This window comes from Zootoca vivipara, chromosome 5 (genome assembly GCF_965207765.1).
Source record: "Zootoca vivipara chromosome 5, rZooViv2.hap1.1, whole genome shotgun sequence".
Taxonomy (NCBI): domain Eukaryota; kingdom Metazoa; phylum Chordata; class Lepidosauria; order Squamata; family Lacertidae; genus Zootoca; species Zootoca vivipara.
Window position 1 is genome coordinate 31,946,610 of NC_142588.1, and position 24,683 is coordinate 31,971,292.

At 42.3% G+C, this 24,683-nt stretch overlaps 1 protein-coding gene and 1 long non-coding RNA gene across 3 annotated transcripts; one reads left to right on the forward strand and one right to left on the reverse strand.

The window, feature by feature from the left end:
* Positions 1–979: 979 nt before the first annotated feature.
* Positions 980–19,334, reverse strand: ATAD1 (ATPase family AAA domain containing 1). Of its 2 annotated transcripts, none has more exons than XM_035137393.3 (10): positions 19,227–19,334; positions 14,268–14,443; positions 12,371–12,469; positions 11,688–11,808; positions 10,358–10,558; positions 9,057–9,163; positions 7,201–7,290; positions 6,701–6,751; positions 6,241–6,374; positions 980–5,666 (listed from the first exon to the last, which is right to left on the reverse strand). In XM_035137393.3, exons 2-10 carry the CDS (start codon positions 14,427–14,429, stop codon positions 5,546–5,548), a joined length of 1,086 nt encoding a protein of 361 aa, XP_034993284.1. In that variant the 5' UTR covers positions 14,430–14,443; positions 19,227–19,334; the 3' UTR covers positions 980–5,545. The 2 variants fall into 2 exon arrangements, with proteins under 2 accessions (XP_034993284.1, XP_088526422.1); XM_088670296.1 differs by having other exon boundaries at positions 18,977–19,334.
* Positions 19,335–19,414: 80 nt separating this feature from the next.
* LOC148685633 (uncharacterized) lies at positions 19,415–21,800 on the forward strand. Its single transcript, XR_015950182.1, has 2 exons — positions 19,415–20,023; positions 20,508–21,800. It is a non-coding gene; the product is annotated as an uncharacterized LOC148685633 (long non-coding RNA).
* Positions 21,801–24,683: the final 2,883 nt, after the last annotated feature.

Here is a 24,683-nt window from a genome sequence, read left to right on the forward strand (position 1 = left end):
AAGCTTTTGCTAAAAAGCATGATGTTAAGTATTTTAAATCAAAAGGAGAGCTAATTGAGTCAGTAAGATGATTCCATGGAAGTGTCTCGGAAGCACTGAGCAGAAGCACAGAGAGAGCTCAGGAAAAAACCCAAAGGGGAGACAGATACTTCTGGCAGCTGATTTTCCCCTGCCTTTCCTTATCATACTCATTTTCCATGCAGCTGACCATCTTTGTTGCCCTCCTGTCAATTCATTCCAGTTTGCTTACGAATTTCACAGTGTAACACTCAGAACGAGAGACAGTCCTTCAGCCTGAATGAAACACCATGAGCTTAAGGGTCAGAAGTAAGTTGCAAAAGGAAACCAATAATTCTCCTGAATTTTGAAAAGACAAGCAAAGGCCCTTGGGGAGGCCAACATTACAACTTTCTACAAGGGTCGTACAAATTATGCTCGGGCATTCAAGGAGGCAGACTTAATTCAAAACGGCATTAACTCAAATCCATCCGCATTCTGCTTGCCATCACTCCCAATGCAAGTTTCCTTTTATAAAAGGTATGGGAACTCCTAATTTGGATTGGGGTTATAATGGCAGCAGGGATAGAGCCGTGCTAAACCAAATGCCCCTCTAGTCTTACTATAGTGTCACTGAGGGAAAAGCTTACTACTGAATAAAGCTGCACTGCAAAATCCTATTAACGTATGTTCAACCAACTTGACATCTTTGCAAAGGCAGGGAAAACATGCAGGCTGAAGACTGCAATCCTAAACACACTAACAGCAGCAACTCAAGCAGGGTTATCTGGGGTACAGCTCACAGCCAACACAGACAGAAAGGGGGAGACCCCTACCCTCCACCTCCGCCCGAGGCCACCCACAGCTTCTTTTACAAAATGAACATTACATTTGTGTGCAGTTTGCCTCTTACTGGGGGGGATCCATACCACCCTAATGGAAGAATCTTCTTGGGAAATGAAATGGAACACAAAGACAGAGCTGGACTTCGAAAGGAGGCCAGATAAGAGTTTTATTTCTTTCCCTCTCATTTACATTTCACCATGAATACGTGTACTTTTGCTTGATCCTAAAACCCATGTGGAAAAATGTTTTTGCTGCAGCACACAGAAAAAAAGCACAGTTGCAAATGTTTTGCTACAATCATCATCAAGCTTATTGCTTTGTCATCCATTTAAACATAGTCAAGGCCAGTCTCATTTGTCACACCATTTTATTTATTTATTTGGGGGTTGGGACCCTACAGATAACAATTCTTGGTTAACGGCAGTAGCTGTATTGTTTTCTCCTGGGACCTGAGGAACTCTGCTTTGCATTCAGGTAGGAGCAGGTGTGCCTTGGCGACAAAGCACTTTGTTCGTTGCTTATATTTAAAGTACCGTATTTTTCTGTGTATAAGACTAGGTTCACCCCCTAAAAAATAATGTCAAAAATTAGGGGGCATCTTATACACAGATATATCTCCCCCCATTTTCTTAAATCCGAGTCAACCAAAAATAGGGGGCCTCTTATAGACAGGAAAATACGGCAACTCACCAAAGCAGCGCTTCCTCAAGCGAATGGGAGAAATTAGTGAAAAGAAAGACAACTTTTCAGCTTTCAAAACGAGGAAGGAAAAGCAATGGCCACCCACAAAACTACTGTTCGCAGGTCCATTTTAGACATCTTTCTGTGTTGGAGAAGCAAGTATAGACTCCTTCCCTCCTCCTCCACACACAGCAGGAGCTCCATGTACAGCTACATGGTACATGACATGTACACCTGACCTTTCCTCTGTCTCTTTTCCAAGAAGTGCACACACTAAGCCCCAACCCCACGTTAAGTGCATGGGACAGGGAAAATGTGTTTGCAGGTCCTTTCACTGTGCAAAAAAAAAAAAAAGGTTGCTGAATCAATCTACAGTGTTCGAAGAAGCAGGGTAAGCCATGAAGCAGCATAACTTGACAATTCCACCGCCAACAACAACAACAACAACAAAAATCCCAAGTGGGCTGAAAAGCTCCACAAAGATTTCTCCAGAATAAGTGACCGGATACTGGTTAAGACGGAGCCCTGAAAAGTGTGGAGCAAACGAGCTAAGCATTAAGTTGAAATTAATGTAAGGGAGAGATAGCTTGGTTGCAGTGAAGGCAGTTGTTTCAGCTAAAAGCCTCCCCCCCCCCCAAAAAAACCCCCATTGTTAGGGTTTATTTGAGGGAGTAATAAAAAATAAAATAATGTTATCACAGTAAAGACTCAGATCCAGAGAAAGTGTGATATGCCTGATTTTTTTAACTGTGAGAGAGAAGTGCCCAAAAATTGGGCAGACATCTGTTGGACTTGGGCACCTCTCCTTTCTGAGAAAGTAACCAGAAACTTTAACCTGATCCTATGTAGGGAGAGAGGCTGGGGAAAGGATGTTGCAAATAACAACTTAGTATAGCAACTTCAGAATCCACACGTATAGTGAAGAATTAAGTCACTGGCTGGAAAGCTAGAGACATACTGGCAGACAAGAGATAAACATGGAGGACATGCAGCGACAAAGCAGGTAGAAATAGAAGTACTGTGTAAAAGAATTATTTGGAAGGATAAATGCCCAAAGAATTGTTCTGGGAATTATTATGGCAGAATGGTCCAATTTATGTTGCATTAGTAATTCAAAATCTTTGTACGGTTACTGCCCTCAACCAGTCTAAATCATGCCCAGCAAACAAGCACTACGGGAGAAGCAGTGGGGGGGAAAACAAACAGTTTGAAATTTCCAAATAATGTATCACATATAGTGATATAGCTAGGTTTCTTGTTTCAAAGGCTCTATTGTTTAAAATCATAGGAATACCGAGCAGGATCCAAAGAGACTTGTATGGACACTTAGTATTTTTGTGCATGCAGAGAGGTGCTGCTGAGTTTCCTGAGCTGCTAGTCTTTGGAGCTTTGCAAACGAAATTCAATTTTCCTGCAGGAAAATTGGCTATTGTAAATAACTGGAAAAGAGATTCAATAAAGCCTTTCACTTGGTATGGGGGGGGGAACCTTCCTGTTGAATGGTATACCTTCTATTAATTGATTTGTGCCTGAGTTAACAAAACTGAACATTAACATATTAGTTAGAACACAAGCAGGAATGGTACACTGACAACTTCTTATTTTTGCAGGAAATGGTCATAATTCTTTTTTTTTAAGGCACAAATTTTCTGTTATGGACTCATTATTTGGAAGTTTAGCTCAATTTGTGTGACCTTTTTATTCACAAGCAACAGGAAATGGTGGAAACAAACAGCAATCCTATGAGGTGCTCAGATAATTATACTGATTTTGAATTCTGTGCTTTTAATGAAATTCAGTAAAATAAAACCAAGGGCATGAACGGAAAAATGCTATTCACTCTCTCAAAATATAGACACTCATGATTATCAAAAGGAACTGACAGGTGACAGACTTTAGAAAGCAGTACTTTTGTCATAATTTTACCTATGCACTTCAGTGTCCAAGGATTCAGTTTTGCAAAAGCAGCTCACATAAAAAGCTCTTAAAAGGATTCAGTAGTACAGATGTATTGGTAGACACTAGCTGCAAGAACAAGTAACAACATTTCAGACAAAAAATGGCTGAAATCCAGAGGAGCACATAAATAAGCACCAGGATTTTCCTCTAGAAGTTGTTCCACAAAATGGTCCCCAATAACCATTTTGGGACTGGATGAGAGAGGTTTTGAAAGACAAACAGAGTAAAAGAAACCACATACTGCAGCAACATTTCCCCCGTAAAGAAGGAAATGCTTCATGCAAAACCTCAAACACCTTTTCAATCTAACCCAAATTGTAAAACGGATCTGGGAATTTTCCTACAGGCTCCTGGGAAGGAAACTGAGAAAAAGTGATGTAAACACAGGTTATAAACTCATACCCACGAGCCCCTCTGGATCTTGACCTGAAACCTGCACTGCACTTGGTTTTATTTAGCCACAAACCATTTGCTAGCTTCCTTCCTTGAAAGGAAATGCAAGCCTATGAGCCGAGATGCAGGATCATTCTGCATTTTATATAAACGTGTTGTACCCAAAATAGCACCTCCAAGAATAATCACAATCAAGTTATAAAATGAGTTGAGGGAAGTCTAGAATTACAGTCAAACCTCAGTTTATGACTACCTTGGCGAGCGACCGCTTCGGCGAACCACCGCCGCGGACCCGGAAGTGTTTACATCCTGGTTCCGCGACATCGGATGCGCAGACGCGATCTGCCCAGCTCGCGCATGTGCAGAAGCACTCTATCGGCGCTTTGCGCACACGCAGAAGAGTGGCTTCAGCGAGCGACGGTCTCCGCGGAACGGATTGCGGTCGCAAACCAAGGTACCACTGTAATCATCCCCTTCATCTGTTTTTTTACGCATCTTTTTCAACACTCATTTCAATTACTAAAAAAAAATGCTTATGAAGGCTGTGACTGTTTTGGGTAAGTGGCTACTTTGATTAGTGTGGATTCATTTGGACAGCTTTAAGTGTGAACAAAAGTTTATTCTTAATACTGAAATGCCACCTCTCCGTTACTGAAGAATATATGAATGTTACGTCAATCCTTCTATCCACTAGAAGATCTGTGGAGAGCTTCTCAACTGAGCAAAGGTAGGGGAGAAATGAAATGAAGCAAATGTTTAACTTCATTGTACTTAATGTTATAATGTTGTGACCACTTATAGATACCAAAAAGTGAGACAATATAGTCTTACAGTGATAAAGGAATTTCAGCAATAGGAGCCCTCCAGGTCTTTGAAGTTTTTAAAAAGAGGAAATTATTCACAATTCGGAAATAGAAAAATAAATTTTGGTAATATGCAATTACTGATGTTCCGTAATGGTTATCGGAAAAAGTATTGGATTCATATAAAATGAAAAGGTTCATGAGGCATTATGTGTTTTTTCTACCTAAACTGATTGGCACCAGTGGATAACAAAAGTTAAATGGAAGAAGTCAAATTTGTCGGCATTCCAGAAATTTATTTTCCTGAAGCAGGTTTTCTTCCTTCATATTAAGGTACTACTCAAAAAATAGATGTTTGCTGGATATTTTAAGCCCCTGACTTGGTTTGATCCTGAAAATGAGTTTTTTTAAAGGAAAAAGAGGAAAAAGAAAAGAGAGAGAGGCTTTTCATATTCAAGTTATCTACACATTATGCCATTATGTCTATATATAAAAACTGTGTGGATATATATATATATATACATATCATACACACACTCATACATATATGTACATGAGCTGAGTTTCCTCCTCCCCAGAGAAACAATGTGCCATACTTGAACCAACCAACCAACAGGCTTTTAAGGCTGAAACCATGAAACAAGACATTGTTTTTGAGCTGGACTACATTCTCCCATGTCATGATCTGTTACAGAGGCCATATCCAATTTTGCAATATTATCAGATTTCAATAACTTAAGATATCTGCATATAAAAAAAAATCACCAACACTTATTAAAAGGATATTTCTGCTTCCAATTCATTTCAACTATCTAAACGACAAAGAACAGTCACCGAATGAGGCCGTGTGAGGGCATTCCTTAGCCTTAATCTAAACTAACGTGCATTAGAACACTCTGATTTGTAGCATCCTTGGACTTCCTCATCTTCTCAATTGCCCGGTTCAGATCCCTCTGCTGCACGGGTCGAATTTCATCTTCTTCATTACTAAAAAAAACCCAAAAAGTGTAAAGGGGATTTAAATGCTGTGCAACACAAGTATGGTAGTTTAATCCTCAGTAAGGAAACACACAAAGAATACGGTACATATAAAAGGTGAGTTCTTTGAATGACTCTCACTTCCTGTTCTTTGAACTTCTCTGTAAAGCCCAATGTGGAATTAGTGAATATTCTGCTCCCCATAGGCAGAGATGTGCACACTGTTCCTGCCTCAGGAGCACATGGATCCCACCAGGGAAAGTGAAGGGATAGGAAGGATGTCAATCCCGTTTTTGTTGTACTCTGTGTACATTTAACTAAATGTGAAGTTGTACTCTCCAATACAACATCCTGCGATAGCTCAGTTGCTAGAGCACAAGACTCTTAATCTCAGGATCATGGGTTCGAGCCCCATGCTGGCCAAAAGATTCCTGCATTGCAGGGGGTTGGCCTAGATGACCCTTGGTACCCCTTCCCACTCTACAATGCTATGATTCTATGATTTGTTTTTAAAAACCACTTTAAAGATAGACACTGGGTTAGAGATCATATTAAAAATCTCTGTAGTTTCAATAAAAGTTACCTGTCTTCATATGTTGAATTAACATATTCCCTGACACAGAGCAGTGCAGCATCGCGGCACATTTCTTTCAAGTCGCTTCCTGAGAACCCCTCTGTTTCCTTAGCAACTTCAAGGAGATCGACACGCCTGTCCACCTATCAGCAAACAAGCAGCAGCGTATGAATGCCTTGAAAACATATTACCAAGTTCTAACAGCAGTTCAGATTGAAGGCGGATTAAGAAACATTATCACAACCAATTCTGCTCCAACATGGACTTTAGCAAACAGCAGCAACAACAAAAGGCTATGGGTATAATCCACAGTAAAAGCCGTGCCGTTTCAGCTTAGCCGGCATACATTAGAGAGAGTTCAGCACCATGACTGGGATGTAATAGCCGGCTGAAGCCATTACGGATCCTACAGCCCTTCCAATAAAGCAAACCATTCCAAGTTCTGCTGCATAAGAAACAGCCGACTTACATTCTCATTCTTCAAAATCAGCTTCAAGATTGCCTCTCTCTGCTTCAGTGCCTTTAAATTGAGAACAAAACATTTGTTAGAAAGAACAGAGTGGCAGCATTCCCACTGATTTTGGATACACAGAAATCGATGTGCTGTAATGGCCCGGCATCACGCTTGTGCAATTCCCATTCGTGTCACTGGGCCTACAGAAGGACAGCAGAGTGGTAATGCATTCACAATCTTCAGAAGTAAGTGAAGCAATAGGCTTTTACTCTCCTGCCATTAGTAGCGCCCAAAGTTCCCTTGCCTCTTCAAGGAAGAACTTGGACTGGCTGGGACAAAAAGCTCCAGGGAAAGGAATTTCAAACTTTTAAACTACTCGATTGTATTACATTTTCATCAGTATGTTGTATACTGTCTTAGGGATCTTTGGTCAGAAAATAATAAATAATGATGGTCGACAGATAACTGAGGAGTCAGGCCATACAATTGACAGCTGTGAATCTCCTATGACTTACAGGTTGATTGACATGAAATCGTGTTGGCATTCTTCTCATAATAGCTGAGTCAAGATCCTGAGGGCGATTGGTAGCTCCCATCACTATCACCTAAAAGAAGTAAAAAAAAGGAAGGAAGAGCAGAAAGGTTTTTTGTTGCAAGATTAATCAGAATCAGAAGTCAAAACAGGCCAGACAAGCTCAGGGAGTATATAGCTCCCTCAAGCATTTAAAACCCAAAGTGATGAGTGCCCAGGATTTGGGTGAAAAGTAGATACACTTCCTGTTTGGAAAGACAAAAAAAAGTTCACCACAGCTGAAGATGCACATTTTGGCATGACAATCGAGATTCTAAAAGGTTTGGCTCAGCTCAATGTACTTTATGAAGCAGTATGTTCCATAATATATTCCACAATTCTCCTCAAGTACTAAAGTGCTTTGGTGTAATTGGTTTAAAAAGCTCTCCTGCCCAATATGAAGCAAAATAGGTCAGTCTCAAAAACTTGAGAAAATACCACCATATTTCCTCTAAACAATGAAAGAAACAGGCTGATTAAAAATGCTATCAATAAACTGCTGGGGAATAGTCTTAGAAGCCTTCCACCCCAAAAGCTATCTGTTAGTAACAAAACTGGACATCTGGAGTCAATTATCACATTTTCAAAGTTTCATGTGGTTTCAGAGATATAAAATAGTATCAGATCAAATGGGGAAAAGTTCCAATGTTCACCATCTACAACTGATGCAAAGTACCGTAATATTTATCCATTCTAGGTTATGTGTCTCCCAACAATCATTTCCCAAACTAAATGAACTTGACCAAGCATAAATACTGAGACTTTTTGTGGAGTGGCGGTTTCTTTTTAATTCATTTAGTTCGACATTCATCCTCAAATACTGCTTTCTGAGTCTTGTACCCTTGCCCTGCAAATGCCACTGGCTTAGGTCTGTTCCAAGCATCATCACTTTTTGTACAACACCCACAATGAGACAAACACACATTTGTGCCACAGACAACCCAATTTTCATATAGAAAGAATACTGAAATGTGTAAAGGAGCCCTGCTTCGAAATATTGCTCTATTTGCTCTTTGAGAGAGAGAGACTGCCCTCTAGAGTTGAAAAGACAAACCGTGCCAAAAGAATTCCCCTTTATGTAGAGGGGAAAGTGAGGTACAACAGGACAACACTAGCCATTACCAGTAGTAGTGGGAGCCAAGGATATCACCAGGGCCTCTGAGCATATGAGATCTGATTGAAATTTTGGAAGCTTCCTATTGTAAGCCCTACTGGACAGAGAGGCTTTAACTGTAACTTGCAGGCGAATTTCCCTCCTGCAAAGCTGACTTGATGCCTTGTCCCTCTCTGATCTCTGTGGTGGCAACCACAAAATTCTGTGGTTGTGAGATCACCACCTCAAGTTTCTTAATCTGAGACACTTCAAATCTCAACTGCCAGAGTCATCTACCCCTTTCTTGAATGAGGTAAGGCTTCCTTACACACACGACTAAGCCAAGTAAGAGTGAATCCAATTAAATACCCAATATGACAATCATCTCAGGAAAGATTGATGGCAGTCTACAGAACACTGAAGCCAAAGTCCCAGGAGCCTGCCTTGTGTAGCTGCCTTGAGAGGGGCATTCCTGTCGAACCTTTTAAAACCTCCACGTGGGAAAGTGAACCTTGGTGTTAATTCCTTGCTCTCAAGGAAAAGAGAACTCAAAGAACGGCAAAAAGGTAAAATAAAATACTAGGTTAGCTGCAGTTAGCAGAAACGGATGAATTTTGCATTTCCTTGCTCTTTAGCATTTAAATTGTCCTGGCCTTTTTATGCATATAAATTTCTGCCCTTTTTTTATAAAAAAAATGATTACTTACTTGGCAGTTATAGTCGGTGTCCAGGCCATCCCAAAGACTCATGAATTGGGCTTTCATCATAGCTGTGGCTTCATGATCAGAACTTGAACGACTTCGTAGAAAGGAATCTGAATTTTAAGAGAGTGTTTGAATTAAAGCTTGTGCTCATGGCTATTTTATCTTATTACTCTGGCTACCTCTATTGTATTGAACATTATTGAAGAAACATGCACCAACTACATAACACTAGAAGATTCTCAGAAACCATACAACTAGTTCTATATACTTAAGGGAGGGGGGGTCTTGGCTGGTGTTTCTCAAGAAAGAAGCCCACAGTTCCTCTCTTAGAGGAGAGTAAACTACTTCTGATTGTGATATGGGAAGAATGGAGAGAAGACTGCAAGGAATGTTGAACTAAGCGGATTTTGTTCAGATCCTGCAATACAAGCTGCCTCACCTAACGCTGTTCATTTTTCTAGATGAAAAGGATTAGTCTCTCAGAGAACTGGATGTGCCATCATAAAAAAGAAGAATCTGTCATATCTACGAAGTAGCATCACCTCCAATCATTTTTCCTAAACAGTACATTTGCCAACACACAACTACTATTTTAAAAAGTGAATAAAAAAGGGCAAGTTCAACAAAGAATGAAGTATGCAAATGTACAGAACCGCTAAACTGATTAACACAAACTATTGTTGATTTCTTCTGGGCAAATAAATTGTATTTGTTTGGTCCAGAATTCTCCCCCTCTAGCATGCCTCCTGCCTCACTCTTGTAAGAATTAAGTGGCATACAACATATAATATTCACACCTAAGAGCAACATTAGGGAAACATTACTTTAATTCCCTCCCACCATATTTTAATTGTTCAGCTCTTGGAATAGCCAAATTGACAATATGTAAATAATAAATTAAGAGCTGAACAAAATATGCAAAAATTTAAAGAGGTATATTTTGTACAACATTACTTTTGAAATTTGGAGTTTCATAGTGAATGTAAATGAAGGTTGAAGTGGCTGAGATAACTCTTTTACATAATCAATATCTGCATCCAAATGAAAGCAGAAAACCTTTCAATTTCATCCTGTAGTAAACACCAGATATTAAGTACACAAATAGTTGGCATTAGCAATAATGATCTTTGGCTACAACCAAGATAAACTTGTGCTACCAAGCATTTCCTTTTTTTCAGAGTGACTGCCTTCTTAACATCGATAGTTTGCCAAATAAGGCATGCATACCTGATAGGATTCATTGCATTTTTAAAGCTACAATGCAATATTTTCCTATGACTACATACAGAAAGTATGTATTTTACCTATTTCATCAATAAAGATGATGGAAGGTTGAAGCTTCATAGCAAGAGAAAAAACAGCTGCAGCCAGCTTCTGAGACTCCCCGTACCATTTGTCTGTCAGTGTGGAGGGTTGAAGATTAATAAATCGGCAACCTGCTTCCTTCGCTGTAGCTTTGGCAATCAAGGTTTTACCACAGCCTGGAGGGCCATAGAGAAGTACTCCTAAAAAGCAACACATTGTTAACATTTTATTGCCGCTTGGTTGGACAGACACAGCATGAACACCAACAGAGTCACATTTGCTATTAATAAGATTGCTCCTAAGTGCCTTCGCATACTCAAGATTTGCACCGCCATTCGTATATGGCTCCCATACCCAATGAATCCTGAACGTGTTACTTTGTTCAGGCTACAATCTTTCTATTAAAAACAAAAGTGATCTCAATGGAAGGGAAAGGGAGCAACAGAGGCATAAACTGCCACTAAGAACTGTTCGGCTGAAAGTTAAAGAGTACTGGTTCCACACAGCTTAGCATTTAAAGGTATATTTGGAAATCAATCCCACCGAGTTTACCGGAAGTTGCTCTCATGTAAATAAACATAGTGTTGTGCCTTAGTTGCACCAAGATTCATAGGAAATGGTCGTAACGTTTCAATCTGCATTCTTCTGTTCACATAGAGTAGTAGAGGATCCTGCGGCTCTCCAGATATTGCTACACTGGAACTCCCATCAGCCCTGGCCAGCATGGGGTGATGGGAAATGTAGTCTAGCAACAACTGGAGAAATACAGGTGGTTCAACTCTCAACATACTGTAAAGGGTTCTTGCTTTTTGTTATGGAAATATCTTTTTGTAATCTTTTTGATTACTACTAATTGAATATTTGAAATCTTAGCCCCTGCCTCTCAGGAAGAATATCATGGCAAGGGGCAGAACAATCACTCCACTGGCCAGTGAAAGAGCGGCTGCTCTAGTTCCTGCTTTCCTCTTCCCTTCCTATTCTTTTTCCTTTTGTATCATGTCTATTGGATTATCAGCCTGCAGGAAGGGCCTATCATACCTTTTAATATATGTACAATCAGTGTAAGTGTTAATCATAATAATGGCTTGGTAATCATGGCTCATGCCAAAGCTATTAACCAGATTCCTGGCTCGGAAGAGAGAGAAAAATGTAGTTAACAGAAGACTTCCTGATTCATTTGCTCACTTGCTCGGAAAACGGGTTCTGTGTGTGCACTTGAAAAGGCTTGTTCATGTCTACGTTTATTAAGCTAAGATACAAGTGTCTGAATGCAGCTGAAATCCACCATGGCCAGTTTCAAGAAAACGTCCTCTATGACGTTATACCTACCTTTTGGTGGCTGTAAGAGTCTGGAGTTCTGAAACAGATGCTTCTTCCTGATTGGCAAAATTACTGTGTCCTTCAGGTCTGTAATAACTTCGTCTAAACCTGCAATGTCATTCCACGTTACCTGAGGCACAAATACAATATTAAAGAGTCATCATCAAGTAGGAAAACAGTCACATTCTCAGCTAAAGAAGTTTATGGCTATCTGTAATTGTGTGTATTCAGATATAGCAGATTAGAGTGGAGCCACAGTAAGATTTGTGGCATTGCTTTTTTGATTATCATGTTTTAAGTCAATTTAAGATGCAATCCTAAATCATCTCATTGAATTAAGTGTGGCTTACTTCTGAGTAAACATGACTAGGATCACATTATCTGTATTGCACAGATCTGACTGTAATTATAATTAGTTTTGTGATATGCAAAGCAGATTATAGTTGGCCCTGAATTAAAGTCTCCTGGCCCATTTCCTTTTCTGGAAAACAGAAGATGATTTCCTGCTAGAAAACAGTTAGGCACACTTGGAAGTTTCCTAAGTTAGGAAGACTCTTAATTTATTAGAGTCCAATCCCTGCGTGAGTAACAGCATCTGCATTTGACAAAGTTTTATCCCAAACATTACATTTACTGTCTCCCAGAAGCACCATTTTTCTAAATGAGTAAGAAAAAGTGAGAGAGATGCTTACGTGCATGCTAAGAGGGTCTACGAGATGTGCAGCAATGCTCATTTCATACTCTGTAAGCTTCACATTTTTCACGCCTATTTGCTTCATTAACTTTTCTGCCTATAAAGAGTTTTTTAAAAAAGACGTTAACATTCAGGAACGTTACACTGTTCTTTTTTTAAAGTTAATAATTTGGAGGTGTGTTGTTACTTGAAAACATGGACAGCCAAAGATTGAAATTCGAAGATCTTTACACAGAATTGTCAAATTTTCACTTGTTTGAATGTAGTGTGACTTCACCCCCACCCCTTTTAGTTAAAATGTGACTCCTCTGTTATTTGATAATTGTTCAACAGGTTAAGTAAATAGAACAAGACCAGTGTCTCAGGGTCTTCCTCTGTGATAAATGAAGGCAAGCCCCAACTGCATTTCACTATTGTTGAGAGTAAGGCAGCAGCACAACATCCTATCAAAACATAACAGATTGGGGCAGGAGGAAAAGGGGGGCGGGAAACAGCCTTGATGCAAATTTCCCTTGCCCTGTTTACGAACAATATTCGAGGGAGACGCTGTGACAAAAAACTCAGCTGACTTTCATGCAGGAATTAAGACAGCAACATACACTATTGGGGGAAAATAATATTTCCTCCGCAAAAAAACCCCCTGTGGTTTCAAAAAAGGAACAATGCAACACCCCCGGAGGAAGAGCAACTGATGCAGAGCAGACATAAATCAACGCTTGGGGAAGGGATATAGCACAGTGGCAGAGAAAGTGCTTTGTGTGAAGAATGTCCCGGGTTCAATCCCTGGCATCTCCAGGTAGGACTGGGAAGACTCCTGTATGAAAGGACACTGCCAGTCAGCACACAATGCTAAGATAGATGGATCAATCATCTGACTCCTCTTCCTATATTTCTAACTAGCCCAGGAGCACAGGACCATTAGGCTTCATTCACTTGTGGCTAGTTGGCCGTAGGCCCCATGTCCGTGGTGGGTGAAGCCACTTCACACTTACATGTGCATGTGCACACACTTCTTCCTGCTCCTCAGCTGATTTTGTATCAGTTAGATGGTGTGCGTATGCAGGTTTGTGATTTTTGTGTGTGTGGATCAGAAAAAGAGGGAAGTGATTCATGGGAAAGCAGATCAGGCTTCTAGCAACGGCACTGTGTGCGTGTAAAATTAGCTTCTGCTTCTCCTTCCTTCTTCCGCCTTTAGTGATGCAAATCCAAAAAATGTAGCAAGTACTTTCCAGAAGCTTGAAGGGGGGCAGCAAATAAAATGTGCTCTTGCGTCTCAGACCATGCTGAGCAGCGGGCATAGCAAAAGGGGTTTGACTGTTCAGGTAAGGGGCGGGGCTGACTGCTTTGCCACCACTTGCTCAGGGCAAATTTGAGGAAATGCCCCATGAATGTCAAGCTGGAAAGCAGGCAAGTGCCTTACTGCTTACCCTCTTCCTTAAAAAAAATCCTAGGCCAGGGATGTGAAAGGTGAGTGACAGTAGGTCCAGGCTCCAAACCTCTCAACTGACAGGTGCTGACTTTAACCTTTGTAAGATCTAGCAAGAAGTGGAGCGTAACACTGGTAGTCACTTTAAATCCCTGTTTGTTTGGGCTTGGATTTTCCTTTCTAGCATGGCTTAATTCACTACAATACATAGGAAAATTGGTCACCTGACACAACAACGACATCAGATGATTTGACTAGTTTGTACCTCCCCTAAAATGGCCCACCATTGGCCAGATTCAGTTCCTCACTCCCAGTCTAAATATTAGCAGCCATTAATGACAACAACAATAATGTCATTTGAAAAACGTCCTTGAGCGCCTGGCCTTCCCATTCATAAGCTTTTATGTTCCAAAATGAACATTCAGAATAATTGAAATTTAAGAAGAAATATTTTATTATATGCTCCTACCTGTTTCTGAGCTTCTACTTTTTGCTTCCTTGTTGGATCGATTGCATCTACCATCCACTTAATAGTAAAATAGGTCACAGCTCCAAATATTGTCAACCGGAAAATTAAACCTACAACTTCATTCCGACTAAGAGGACGAGAGAAGGCTTCAGCATGTACCATTTTGCTTGTTTCACCTACGACAAAAGAAAGGAAAGAGTAAGTTCTAATAATAGGGTGTTTTCATAAAGTGTTTAACTGGCAAAGTGGCAAGACTATTGATGTGTCCAGCTCATGTGTCTTTACTCCTACTTGCTATAAATGAACTGCAGTCATCTGAAGCACTGCTCCCACCTTAAGATATACAGCAGGGGTCCCCAGACTTACCGGTGTTTGGGCCGGTTCCCACCGCGCCGATCGCGCGGCGGGCCGGAGGGCGGGGGAGCGCGCGCCTGTGCGGGCCGGCAGCGCGCTTCCCGGGTGGAAAAAGCGCCGAAAATCCGTTGTGCGCATGCGCGTGGGCCTCCCCCGACCCGGAAGTGCACCAGAAATGACTTCTTCCGGGTCGGGAGAGGCCCATACGCGTGCGCAGAAAGGATTTTCCGCGCTTTATTCCCAACCTGGAAAAGCGCTGCCGCGCTGCGCGACGTAAGAGTGGGCGGCGGCGGGGGTCGTCGTGGGCCGGATTGGCAGGCTAATTGGGCCGCATCCGGCCCCCGGGCCGTAGTCTGGGGACCCCTGATATACAGTGTATTTAAAAACAGTCTATACCACTATAGTCGTGCCTTGTTTTGCGACCCGGATCCGTTCTGGAGCTCCAGACGCTAGACGAAAAGGATGCACAACAAAGCGCCGCTCTGCGCACGCACGCGGAGCGGTTTGCATTTCTGTGCATGCGGCAAACCCGGAAGTAACCCGTTCCGGTACTTCCAGGTTTGCCGTGGACATTTGACAAAATGGATGCTCGACGAGGCGGACTCAAAACGAGGTACCACTGTATGCAAGTCTGCAGAATGTCTTCAACCTTGGACGCATCAAGCAAGAATTACAGCTGCTAAGTTCTGGATACTAGAGGGAACTGCAAACTGCAAACATCACCTGAATTCATAGGCCTTGCACTGTGAAAATGCTGCTTTCTTTTACTGCCTTTACAAATAGAGGTGGCAACCATTTTGCATGGGGATTCCATTCCTGGCCCCTGCATGTGTTGGCCGAGCGTGCATAAGCCTGCTACACCCCTTGTTCTACTCTTTTCTGGGTCCAAAAGGACTCGTGCATCAGTGGTCGCGTATCAGTTGAACACACACAAAATGTCTCAGCCCTTCTTCAGGTACAAACTGTCGCCAGGCGCCAGATCTGATCCATGGCCCCAGAACTACGTAATTCTGGGGACCTGTGGGCATTGCCCTTAAACCAGATCCTCCAGATAAAGCATGAGAATACATTACCTTCATATATGGTATTGATACAAAAATGTACTACTACACCACTGATGGGACAGAGGCAGTACAAGAAAGTCATACAACGTGGATGGAGTTTCAACCAAATCTCACATACAAAGAAGGAGCTGAAGACCAAGAAAAACAAAGAAGGCACCTATTAAGGGCCATTGCTCTCACTTTCCACTCTGCTTCCATACAGCTTGTGCTCCAACTAATGATTGCAATTAAAACACATCAACTTCAATGTCTACCGCAACAGAAGAGGATAACTGGAGAGAGCCACACGGAAATCAACTTGGTATTTGGGTCAAATTGATTATTTGCCCTGTGGATATATTATGCCTGCATTTCTTACAAGTACTTATTGATCAGAATTATTCAGCTACTGTCACTTTACTTCATACCCTGCTCTATGGTCCCCCTTCCCTCCCTGCCAACCAACAAGACTGATAATTTTGCATTCTGAACTAATGCAAAGCAATTCCATACAGAGGCTGAATCCTGATGCCCAAACAATTTCCTAATCTTAATTCAAAGTGAGATTTTGTGTCAACTGAACACAACGTTTTTATCTTTTTCTCATAACATGCGTCATTTCCCCCGCTTTCAACAGTGCTTAATTTACTATAAGCAGAACTTCTGGTACTAAAAATAGCTTTTTCAGTGGAAAATGTCCCCCGCCCCCCCGAAGAGCACCAAAGCGCCCACAACAAGGATATTTGATAAGGCAGAAGGAAATTTACATTATCTCAGTGTTTCTTCTTACATTCAAAACAACTGAGATACCGGTAATTTAGCTCTAAATGTTTGTCCATAACATAATGGGAATGTCAACAAACAGCTAATTGCCTCTCCTGGTTCTTCAGTGAAAAAGAGAATAGTTTCATTAAAGTTGAGCCAATTACATCACTCAATTACACAGGTTAGCAAACTAAGGCCGAGGGGCCGGATCCGGACCAATTGCCTTCTGGATCCGGCTCACGGACGGTCCAGGAATCGCTGTGTGGTTCGGCACGGGGATTCTCATCGTTCGGGCTGTGCCATTTACACACACATGCCGCTGCGGTACCTCCTCTCTCCTCCTGGCTTCTCCCCACCCTGCCTAGAGGAGGAAAGGGGCTGGGCTTTGTTGAGCTGTGGTTGGCTAAGTGCCATTTTAAGCAGTCCCTCTCCGGAGCCAGCCCTTTCGTGCTGCTCATCATTCCTCTTCCTCCTCCACCGCCAGCCCTTGCTGCTCGCGAGGCACAGGGGCCGCGGTTGGCTGAGCGCCATTTAAAGCAGAGCAGCCCCTCTACGGAACCAGCCCTTTCGCGCTGCTTGTCGTCCCTCCACTGCCACCAGCCCCTGCCGCTCACAAGGCACAGGTAAACAGCCACTGGGCCTTGTCTGGTGCTGTGGAAAGGGGAGGGGAGAGTTGGTGGGGAGGGGATTTTTTTTAAAAAAATGTAGTCCGACCCCCCACAAGGTCTGAGGGACAGTGGCCCCCTGCGGAAAAAGTCTGCTGACCCTGCTCAATTATATATTGACTTAAAGAGTTACATTTAAGTGTACCAATCTTAAGTCTTCTCTTTTCTTAAACAGGAACATTTACATAGAATATAAGGCCTGTAGACTACAAGAGGAACTATTTATCTGCCAGATAGTGGTCAAACATCCATAGTTAGTATGCCACATACAGCCAAAAGCTGAAGCCCTCAAGCCATATGCAGAATATTATCAATAAGTTGTGACCTGCCAGGTGCATTGTAGTCACAATTCTTGTTGCCTGCTCAGGATTGCAAAAATTGGATTCATCAAGAACGTGAGAGACCTCACATATCACCAATGTCCTATGTTGCCAGGCTGATTATCTAAGATGCACCAAGAGCATAGGCATTGTATGACATTCTCTACCTGCTTTCTGAGTTTCTTTAAAAAGCTGAGTTAAAAGACCCAGGACCACAGTACTATTAACCTGCCTTGTGATAGCTCCAACTTCAGTGAGAAGCATTGACATGATGAACATGTTACAACACTTGTAGTACAATTCTAACCATATCTACTCAGAAGTCCCACTGAATTCCATGGGACGTATTCTAGGTAAATGGGAGTTAGGACTGCAGCCTTGGACAACTATTTGGAAACTCAAAGAAGCAAGGCAGGGAGTGCTTTGCTTTGATGGTGTTTCCTGCTCGGCAGGGGGTTGGACTGGATGGCCCTTGTGGTCTCTTCCAACTCTACGATTCTATGATTCTATGCTATTTATTTGTAAAAAAATATTTATATACCATTGTATCATAGAAATATCACAGTGGTTTACAACAATATAAAAATGTTAAACCATACAGTAAAATAATAAAAAAGGAAAACAAGTTAAAAGGAAAATAATTAAAAACAAACTTCAGTAGACAATTATGGGGGGTGTACTCTTAATTGCCTGCATAAGGCCTGACAGAATAGAAAAGTTTTCAGCAGGCGTTTAAAAGTTGTTACAAAAGGCGCCCACTGAATTTCCATTGGCAGTGTGTTCCACAGGGAGGAAGCAACATGGCAAAGTCAAAACAGCTCGAACCTGTGCCTAGAAAGCAGAGAACAAGCAGAAGTGTGAATGAGCCCTTGGTGGCTAGAAGACCTTTTACTAGCTGCAACTAGTAAGCTACCACCACAGTAGTTCTTGTATTAGCTACTTCAAGCCTGGATTACTGCAATGCACTCTATATGGGACATCCCTCGTGCTTGGACCAGAAGCTTCTATGAGGGCAAAATGCTGCAGCAGGATTGCTGAAAGGAATGAGACCATGCATGCATGCATACAACACCTCTCCTCAGAAACCTGCACTGGTTGCCAATTTGGCTACTGGGCCCAGTTTAAGATGTTGCTATCAGTATATAAATCCCCATAAAAGCTTGGAGCCCGTTTACCAGCAGGGACGCCTTACCCCCCACCCCCCTGCCTATATGGCCAATGGTCAGGGAGGATGGGAGTTGTAGCCCAAACCTTCTGGAGGGCACCAAGCTGGGGAAGGCTGCTCGCAAAGCAATGAATAGATGCCAAGTGCTCTAATAGGTATTAACGACACCCGTACAGGCAGCTTTTGTGGAGGGATGTGGAGGAAGGAAACGGAGAAACCAATGCCTGGGGTGACCTTGGGTCAGCAGGAGAGACTGACCTTAAAGCGGGGTGGGTGGGCTTTGAGCCTGGCAAGGGCACAAAAGGGAAGGCACGGGGGGGGGGGACACACAAGATATTAATAATCATAATTTATTATTGATACCCCGCCCATCTGGCTGGGTTTCCCAGAGACTCGCCTTCCTCCCCCAAAAGTCACCCAGGCTCTGAGGCCTCTCGAAAGAGGTTGCACAGGAAGGCGCTTTACACGGTCCAGACGAGCCCGAGAAAGAATACGAAAGCGAAAGGGGCGGCCACCGCCTCCGGGCTCCCTCGCGGTGACCTTCCCGCCCGGCTTCCTTTCCCCTTGCAGCGCCGCCGCCGCCTCCTCCTGGAGCAGGGCGCGGCGCCCCCAAAGGAGCCTGGGCTTGCAGCACGAGGGACACTCACCCCGACCGGCCGGCCAGCCAGCGACGAGAAAGGAAGCGGCTTCCAGCGGCACCAACAGAAGCAGCAGCAGCAGCCAGTGCCTTGTAGGCCTCGCCTCTTTCCCCGCCTGCGCCAGGGCCGCCTGCGAATTCCCTCCGCTTCCGCCCCGGAGCCTCGTCGCAAAGGTTCCGCTCGAGGCGGAAGGGGGAAGAGCTGCCGCTGTGGCAACGGCGAGCGGGGGTGGTTTCGTTACTAGGACTTCCCCTGCTCTGACTTTGGGACACGAATTCTTGAGGCAGGAAGTCAAGAGCCCAGCTAATAATAATAATGATGATGATTTTATCATTGGCCCTAAGCATCATGGGACTGGCTCCCTAGGAAGGGTGTAAAGAGGACTGCAGGCGGGCGGGCCCCTTCCTGTCCCTGCTTATTTGTCAGTACATCGCAGCGTTCTGGGGGGATTAAATGAACTGCAGTCCTGCGCGGCACGCGTTTTTGGGAGGAATTTAATTGCAGCACAACTGATAAGAAAGTTGGCGGGTGTTTCCCCCATAGCAAGTTCCTGAGCGTGCATTAAAAAATAAATAAATCAAAAAATCATTTTCATCCTGACTTTGCTCCAAGGAGGTCCAGGCTTCCCAAATGGTTCCCCCTTCTCTCTCTCGTTTTATTCTCACAACTCTCAGATGCAGGCCTAAACTTCGTGGCTGAATTGGGGTTCACACCTGGGTTGCTGCTCCAATCCTTAGTCTTCTAACTAGACCCTGCCTGTAACCACTACATCACCACACTGGCACCGACAAGCAGAAATTCAGCAGGTGAAGTTCTTACTGTACAGTACTTCCAAGTTGTGAAAAGCAGTCTCTTTCAGATAGCTGATGGGAATCATTGGCATTATGGTGAGGAGCTATGGCAACCGTACGTAACCCACACATATTTTCTACTCTGCCTTTTATTAAACAAGCAAGTAATTATTACAGTATTTAAAAAACCATTTTCTTTTAGAGTTTGGTCAGATTTTAAAAGTAGATTATTGGAGTGGGTCTGGTGTTCTTAGTTCATTTCTACATCGTCAGTGGGATATTCTTAATAAATACTGGTCAGGTGATAAATTGCACGGAATGAGGATATATTTTAGAATGAGGCACAGGATCTGATTGTGTAGGAACTGGATGGCTATTGAGTTGAGCTCTAGTTAAATGCTAATTATCACAAAGTATTTATATTTTTAATAGGATAAGGGTGTAATCCTGTGCATGCACACTACAATCTAAGGCTGCGGTTGTTTGTATGTTTTCTCAGAAGTCCTGTTGTGTCTGTGGAGATTACTCTCAGGTAAGTGTACACCGGATTGCAACCTTCAATTCCGTTGGACATGTTGGGACTTACTCCTAAGTAATCATGCCTAGGATTCTACTATTAAGAATGTTACATTATTTTATTGTTTGTCCTCAGGAAAAAAAAAACCCCAATTTGGTGAGGTTGGCTAATGTTACAAATCCCCACCCAAATTAAGGAACTGAGATTGAAAGTGACTTATCTAAATGAGTCACTGTCTGAAATGAGATTAGGTCAAAATTTCCCAGGAGCAATACCAATACTTTACCAACTGGTCTCTAAAAGGAAGTAATTCATTCCTTTTAAGCTTTTGTGGTCTCACACCCTGACAGTGTACATGATACAAAGATGTCACCCAAGGCGAGTGCTATGTGATTCCACCCAAGGCGAGTGTTATGTGGGGGCCAAAAATGAATGAAATTATAAGGACTAATGGCATGGATTGGGTTTTGTGAACGTTTCCCAACATTTCTCCACAATCATGAGAGAAAAATAGATTTTCTGGAGACTTATGTTCTACAAGAGGTCCACGCCATTTGCTGCAAGTTTATATATGCAAATGTATGCATATTTATATTTGTAGTTGTTCTACAGTGAACTAGACGCTACCTGGCAATATTGTAGCAGCCTACCTAAAATATATCTTAAGGAAAGATTGCAACTACCCATCACAATAAGATATTATAGAGAAATATATTTTCATTGAACTTGCCTAACATGGTCCTGATTCTCATGGTACCCCACTATCAAAATCTACTTTCAGTCACCTCATTCTTGTCTTAATGTAAGGAGTCTAAGGTGTCACAAACAAATTAGATGAGGTGGGATATGCATATTGTTTTATGTTTGGGGTAGAGGAAATAGGCTGTATGCAAGATCCTTCTAACTCCTGGATCCAGCAAGTGTTAAAATATAAGCCAGGCTAGCTTCCTGTGTTGAGGTGATATACTGGGTGATGGGCCATTAAAAGAAACAAAGGGAAGGCTATGTGAGACAGCAAATGCGTGGGACCCCATCTTGCGGTTAGTTAGAAGAAGGAAGCCAGATTTTGGAGTTGAGAGTTGCAGTGATGTGACCTAGAAGTAAAGCAGCAAGCTGGAGAAAGAGTCAGAGTAATGTTTGATCTCTGTTTGAATCCAAGGCTGCAGCTATGAGAGAAACAAGACCCTTTTGGGATGCTAATGCTGTGAACCCCTCCATTGTAGGCTCTGATTGTACATATGTGTAAATAAACCATATACAGTATATTAAAAGACACCACAGTCTCCTCTATGCCTTATTCCTGAAGGAAACATGGAGCCTGAAGCCCCTGGAATCTCGCACTGCTCAGAGATTGGGGTGGTGTACAACAATATTAAATGAATGCACTCACGGCAGTGCTCTACAATCAAAGCGTTGTAGCCAACTAGCAGCAAAATCCAAATCATGTCTACTCAGAAGTCCTATTGAAACCAGCGGGGTTTAGGCAATCAGTGGGGTTCGGGGGGGGAGGTGCCAGTACTCACCATGAAGTTGTTACACAACTGCCACATTTTAAACCAGTGCTTTAATTCCAGAAAAAGGTGCGGGTACTGCGTACCCTTGAGTTCCACCAGGAAAAAAATCACTAGGTTTAGGATTGCGGCCTGTGTCACATGCAGAATAGTCTCACTGAAATCAATAGTTTTGACTAACTTAATCAGTGTGTCTAATCTGACTTACCTGGATACAACTCAGAAAGACTGAACAGCTTTGCTGCCTGCATGTACATGATACAGTGAAAGGGAAAAAACAATATTTCAGATATTTCTTGCCTTACCGAAAGATTCCATGTTTTTCTAAGTGGTATAATCACTTGGTGTCTTAACAGTTGAGAAAACTAACTAGTGAATCCTCTCTTCCACCTCCCATTTTCTTGTTTTGGCTCCTCATCCCATCCTGCTTCTTTATTTGCAAATTTAGATTGTTTATATAGTCACAGCACATTATACCTAATATACTTCAAGACATTTACATAGTGTATTGAACAGGTTTTTAAAAATCAGCAAGGCCACATGTTAAGGATGTGTGATCTGTACATGCATAATACAATGGCCTTGTGACTACCACACGCATAATAATACAGTAGGTATGGGAGCAGCACAGACATAAAACAGTAGTATTTTGAATATTTTTAAAGTTTGACTAATTTGTCTGTCTTCTGCAGAGATACGTTGAGCTGAAGCTAATTTTGCTAGCCTTTAATCTGCAGTCTGGAGCCAGTGTGGTGTAGTGGTTAAGAGCGGTAGACTCGTAATCTGGGGAACCGGGTTCGTGTCTCCGCTCCTCCACATGCAGCTGCTGGGTGACCTTGGGCTAGTCACACTTCTCTGAAGTCTCTCAGCCTCACTCACCTCACAGAGTGTTTGTTGTGGGGGAGGAAGGGAAAGGAGAATGTTAGCCGCTTTGAGACTCCTTCGGGTAGTGATAAAGCGGGATATCAAATCCAAACTCTTCTTCTTCTTCAGTCTATAAACTAAAATCATAGCTTTATATATTTGTTTCTAAGATCCATATCTTCAACATAAAGGTTGGTAATCAGCTACGTTTTACTCAGAGTACAGTACACACATTGAAATGAATGAATATGGCTAAGTTAGGTCCATTAATTTTAATAGGTCTACTCTGAGTAAAACTTAGTTGAAAAGCACCCAAAGTATTCTGAGGGTGCCTCCCCAGTACAAACAGGCAATACAAGGCTGAAGAATGACCCACAGAATCAATAATAAAAATTGAGCAGCGGGTAAATGTGGCATACAATTTAACAATGGCATTCATTATCATCATAGGCCACACCACAGGGGAGAAAGGGAAGTTCTGTTGCACAATAGGTAATCATGACGGGACTTGTTAGAATACTGCCCCATGACTTAATCAGTGCTTTCTAGTATGAAAAAGACAGTCTACAGATGCTTTGTTTGCCCCCACTTCACTGTCCCTATAAGTATTTTTCTTCCCATATTAGTATCAGTATAAGTATAAGTACTGGGATCAGCCGCAACTGTACGGTACAGTCTGTACCCAATTTTGACACGTGACTGGCTGCTGTATAGACAAACCCTTACATTCTGCAAACCTTTCTTTGGGAGATAACATTCTATGTAGCGCCTTGACCTTGTTTTATTGGCCTAAGCTGCTGTTATGCAAGTAGTGGCTTGTGGCTGTGAAGGTGAATTCAGCGCTGAGCGAGTTGAGATTGCCCTGCTTCTCTGGAAACTCCAGTCCCTGTGGCTGATGCAGGACTGTGCAGATCTCTACAGCTTCAATGAACCATAAAAAGCCTATAAGAATAGATCCTGCTCTTCTCCAACTTCAACACTACATTGGTGAAATAGAGGGCTGGGATTGGTGATGAAGCAGCATATCGAATATATTTCCTATAGCTTGGCCAACCTGTCCCAGCATGACAAATAGTTCTTAATTCAACACTTCCTAAATGTGTTTTCATTTTTTGGGGGTGGGGGTAGAATTATCGAAGAATACAAGAGCTACACTGTTTGACACCAAGGCTCTTAAGTTGTGCAGAAACTATTACCTTTGAAATGACTTTAAAAAAACAACACTGCTGCATTTATCTGAAGGTTTCCCCCCCCCCCCCGCTGTCACTGAGAAATATAAGCTTACTGAGATGTTTAAAAGACCTTTGGAGATGTGGAAATGTGGGGTTATATTGGAATATTTCTTACAGTCTCTGCTAACTTTATAACATATAAAATTTTATTGCAACTTTTAATTGAAAGACATTGGAAGGTAGTTACCCATGATCCTTCAATGTGACCTCTGCAGATGTCCATCCGCATTGCTTTGGGGTGAAGTAATGACCACAGTTCTGGGATATATCAGTCATGAAGCAATGATGTGTGGTTTGAAATGTTAATTCTCCAGTCCCATAAAGCAGATTGATAGATGAGGCATAAAATGGTTCCAGATGCTGTGTTTTCCTAACTGTTCAGCTGTGCTCGCTTTCCCTATCTCTATAACCTGGAGCTATGTTATTGTAAGTAGGCCACCTGCAACTTCTGATTTACCTGCATGTGGAAGAATGTCCTTGAATGTATTTGTAAAACAGTATGTCACCACTTCATTTTATTTCTGAGTGGTTGAAAACCTATGACAAACTGA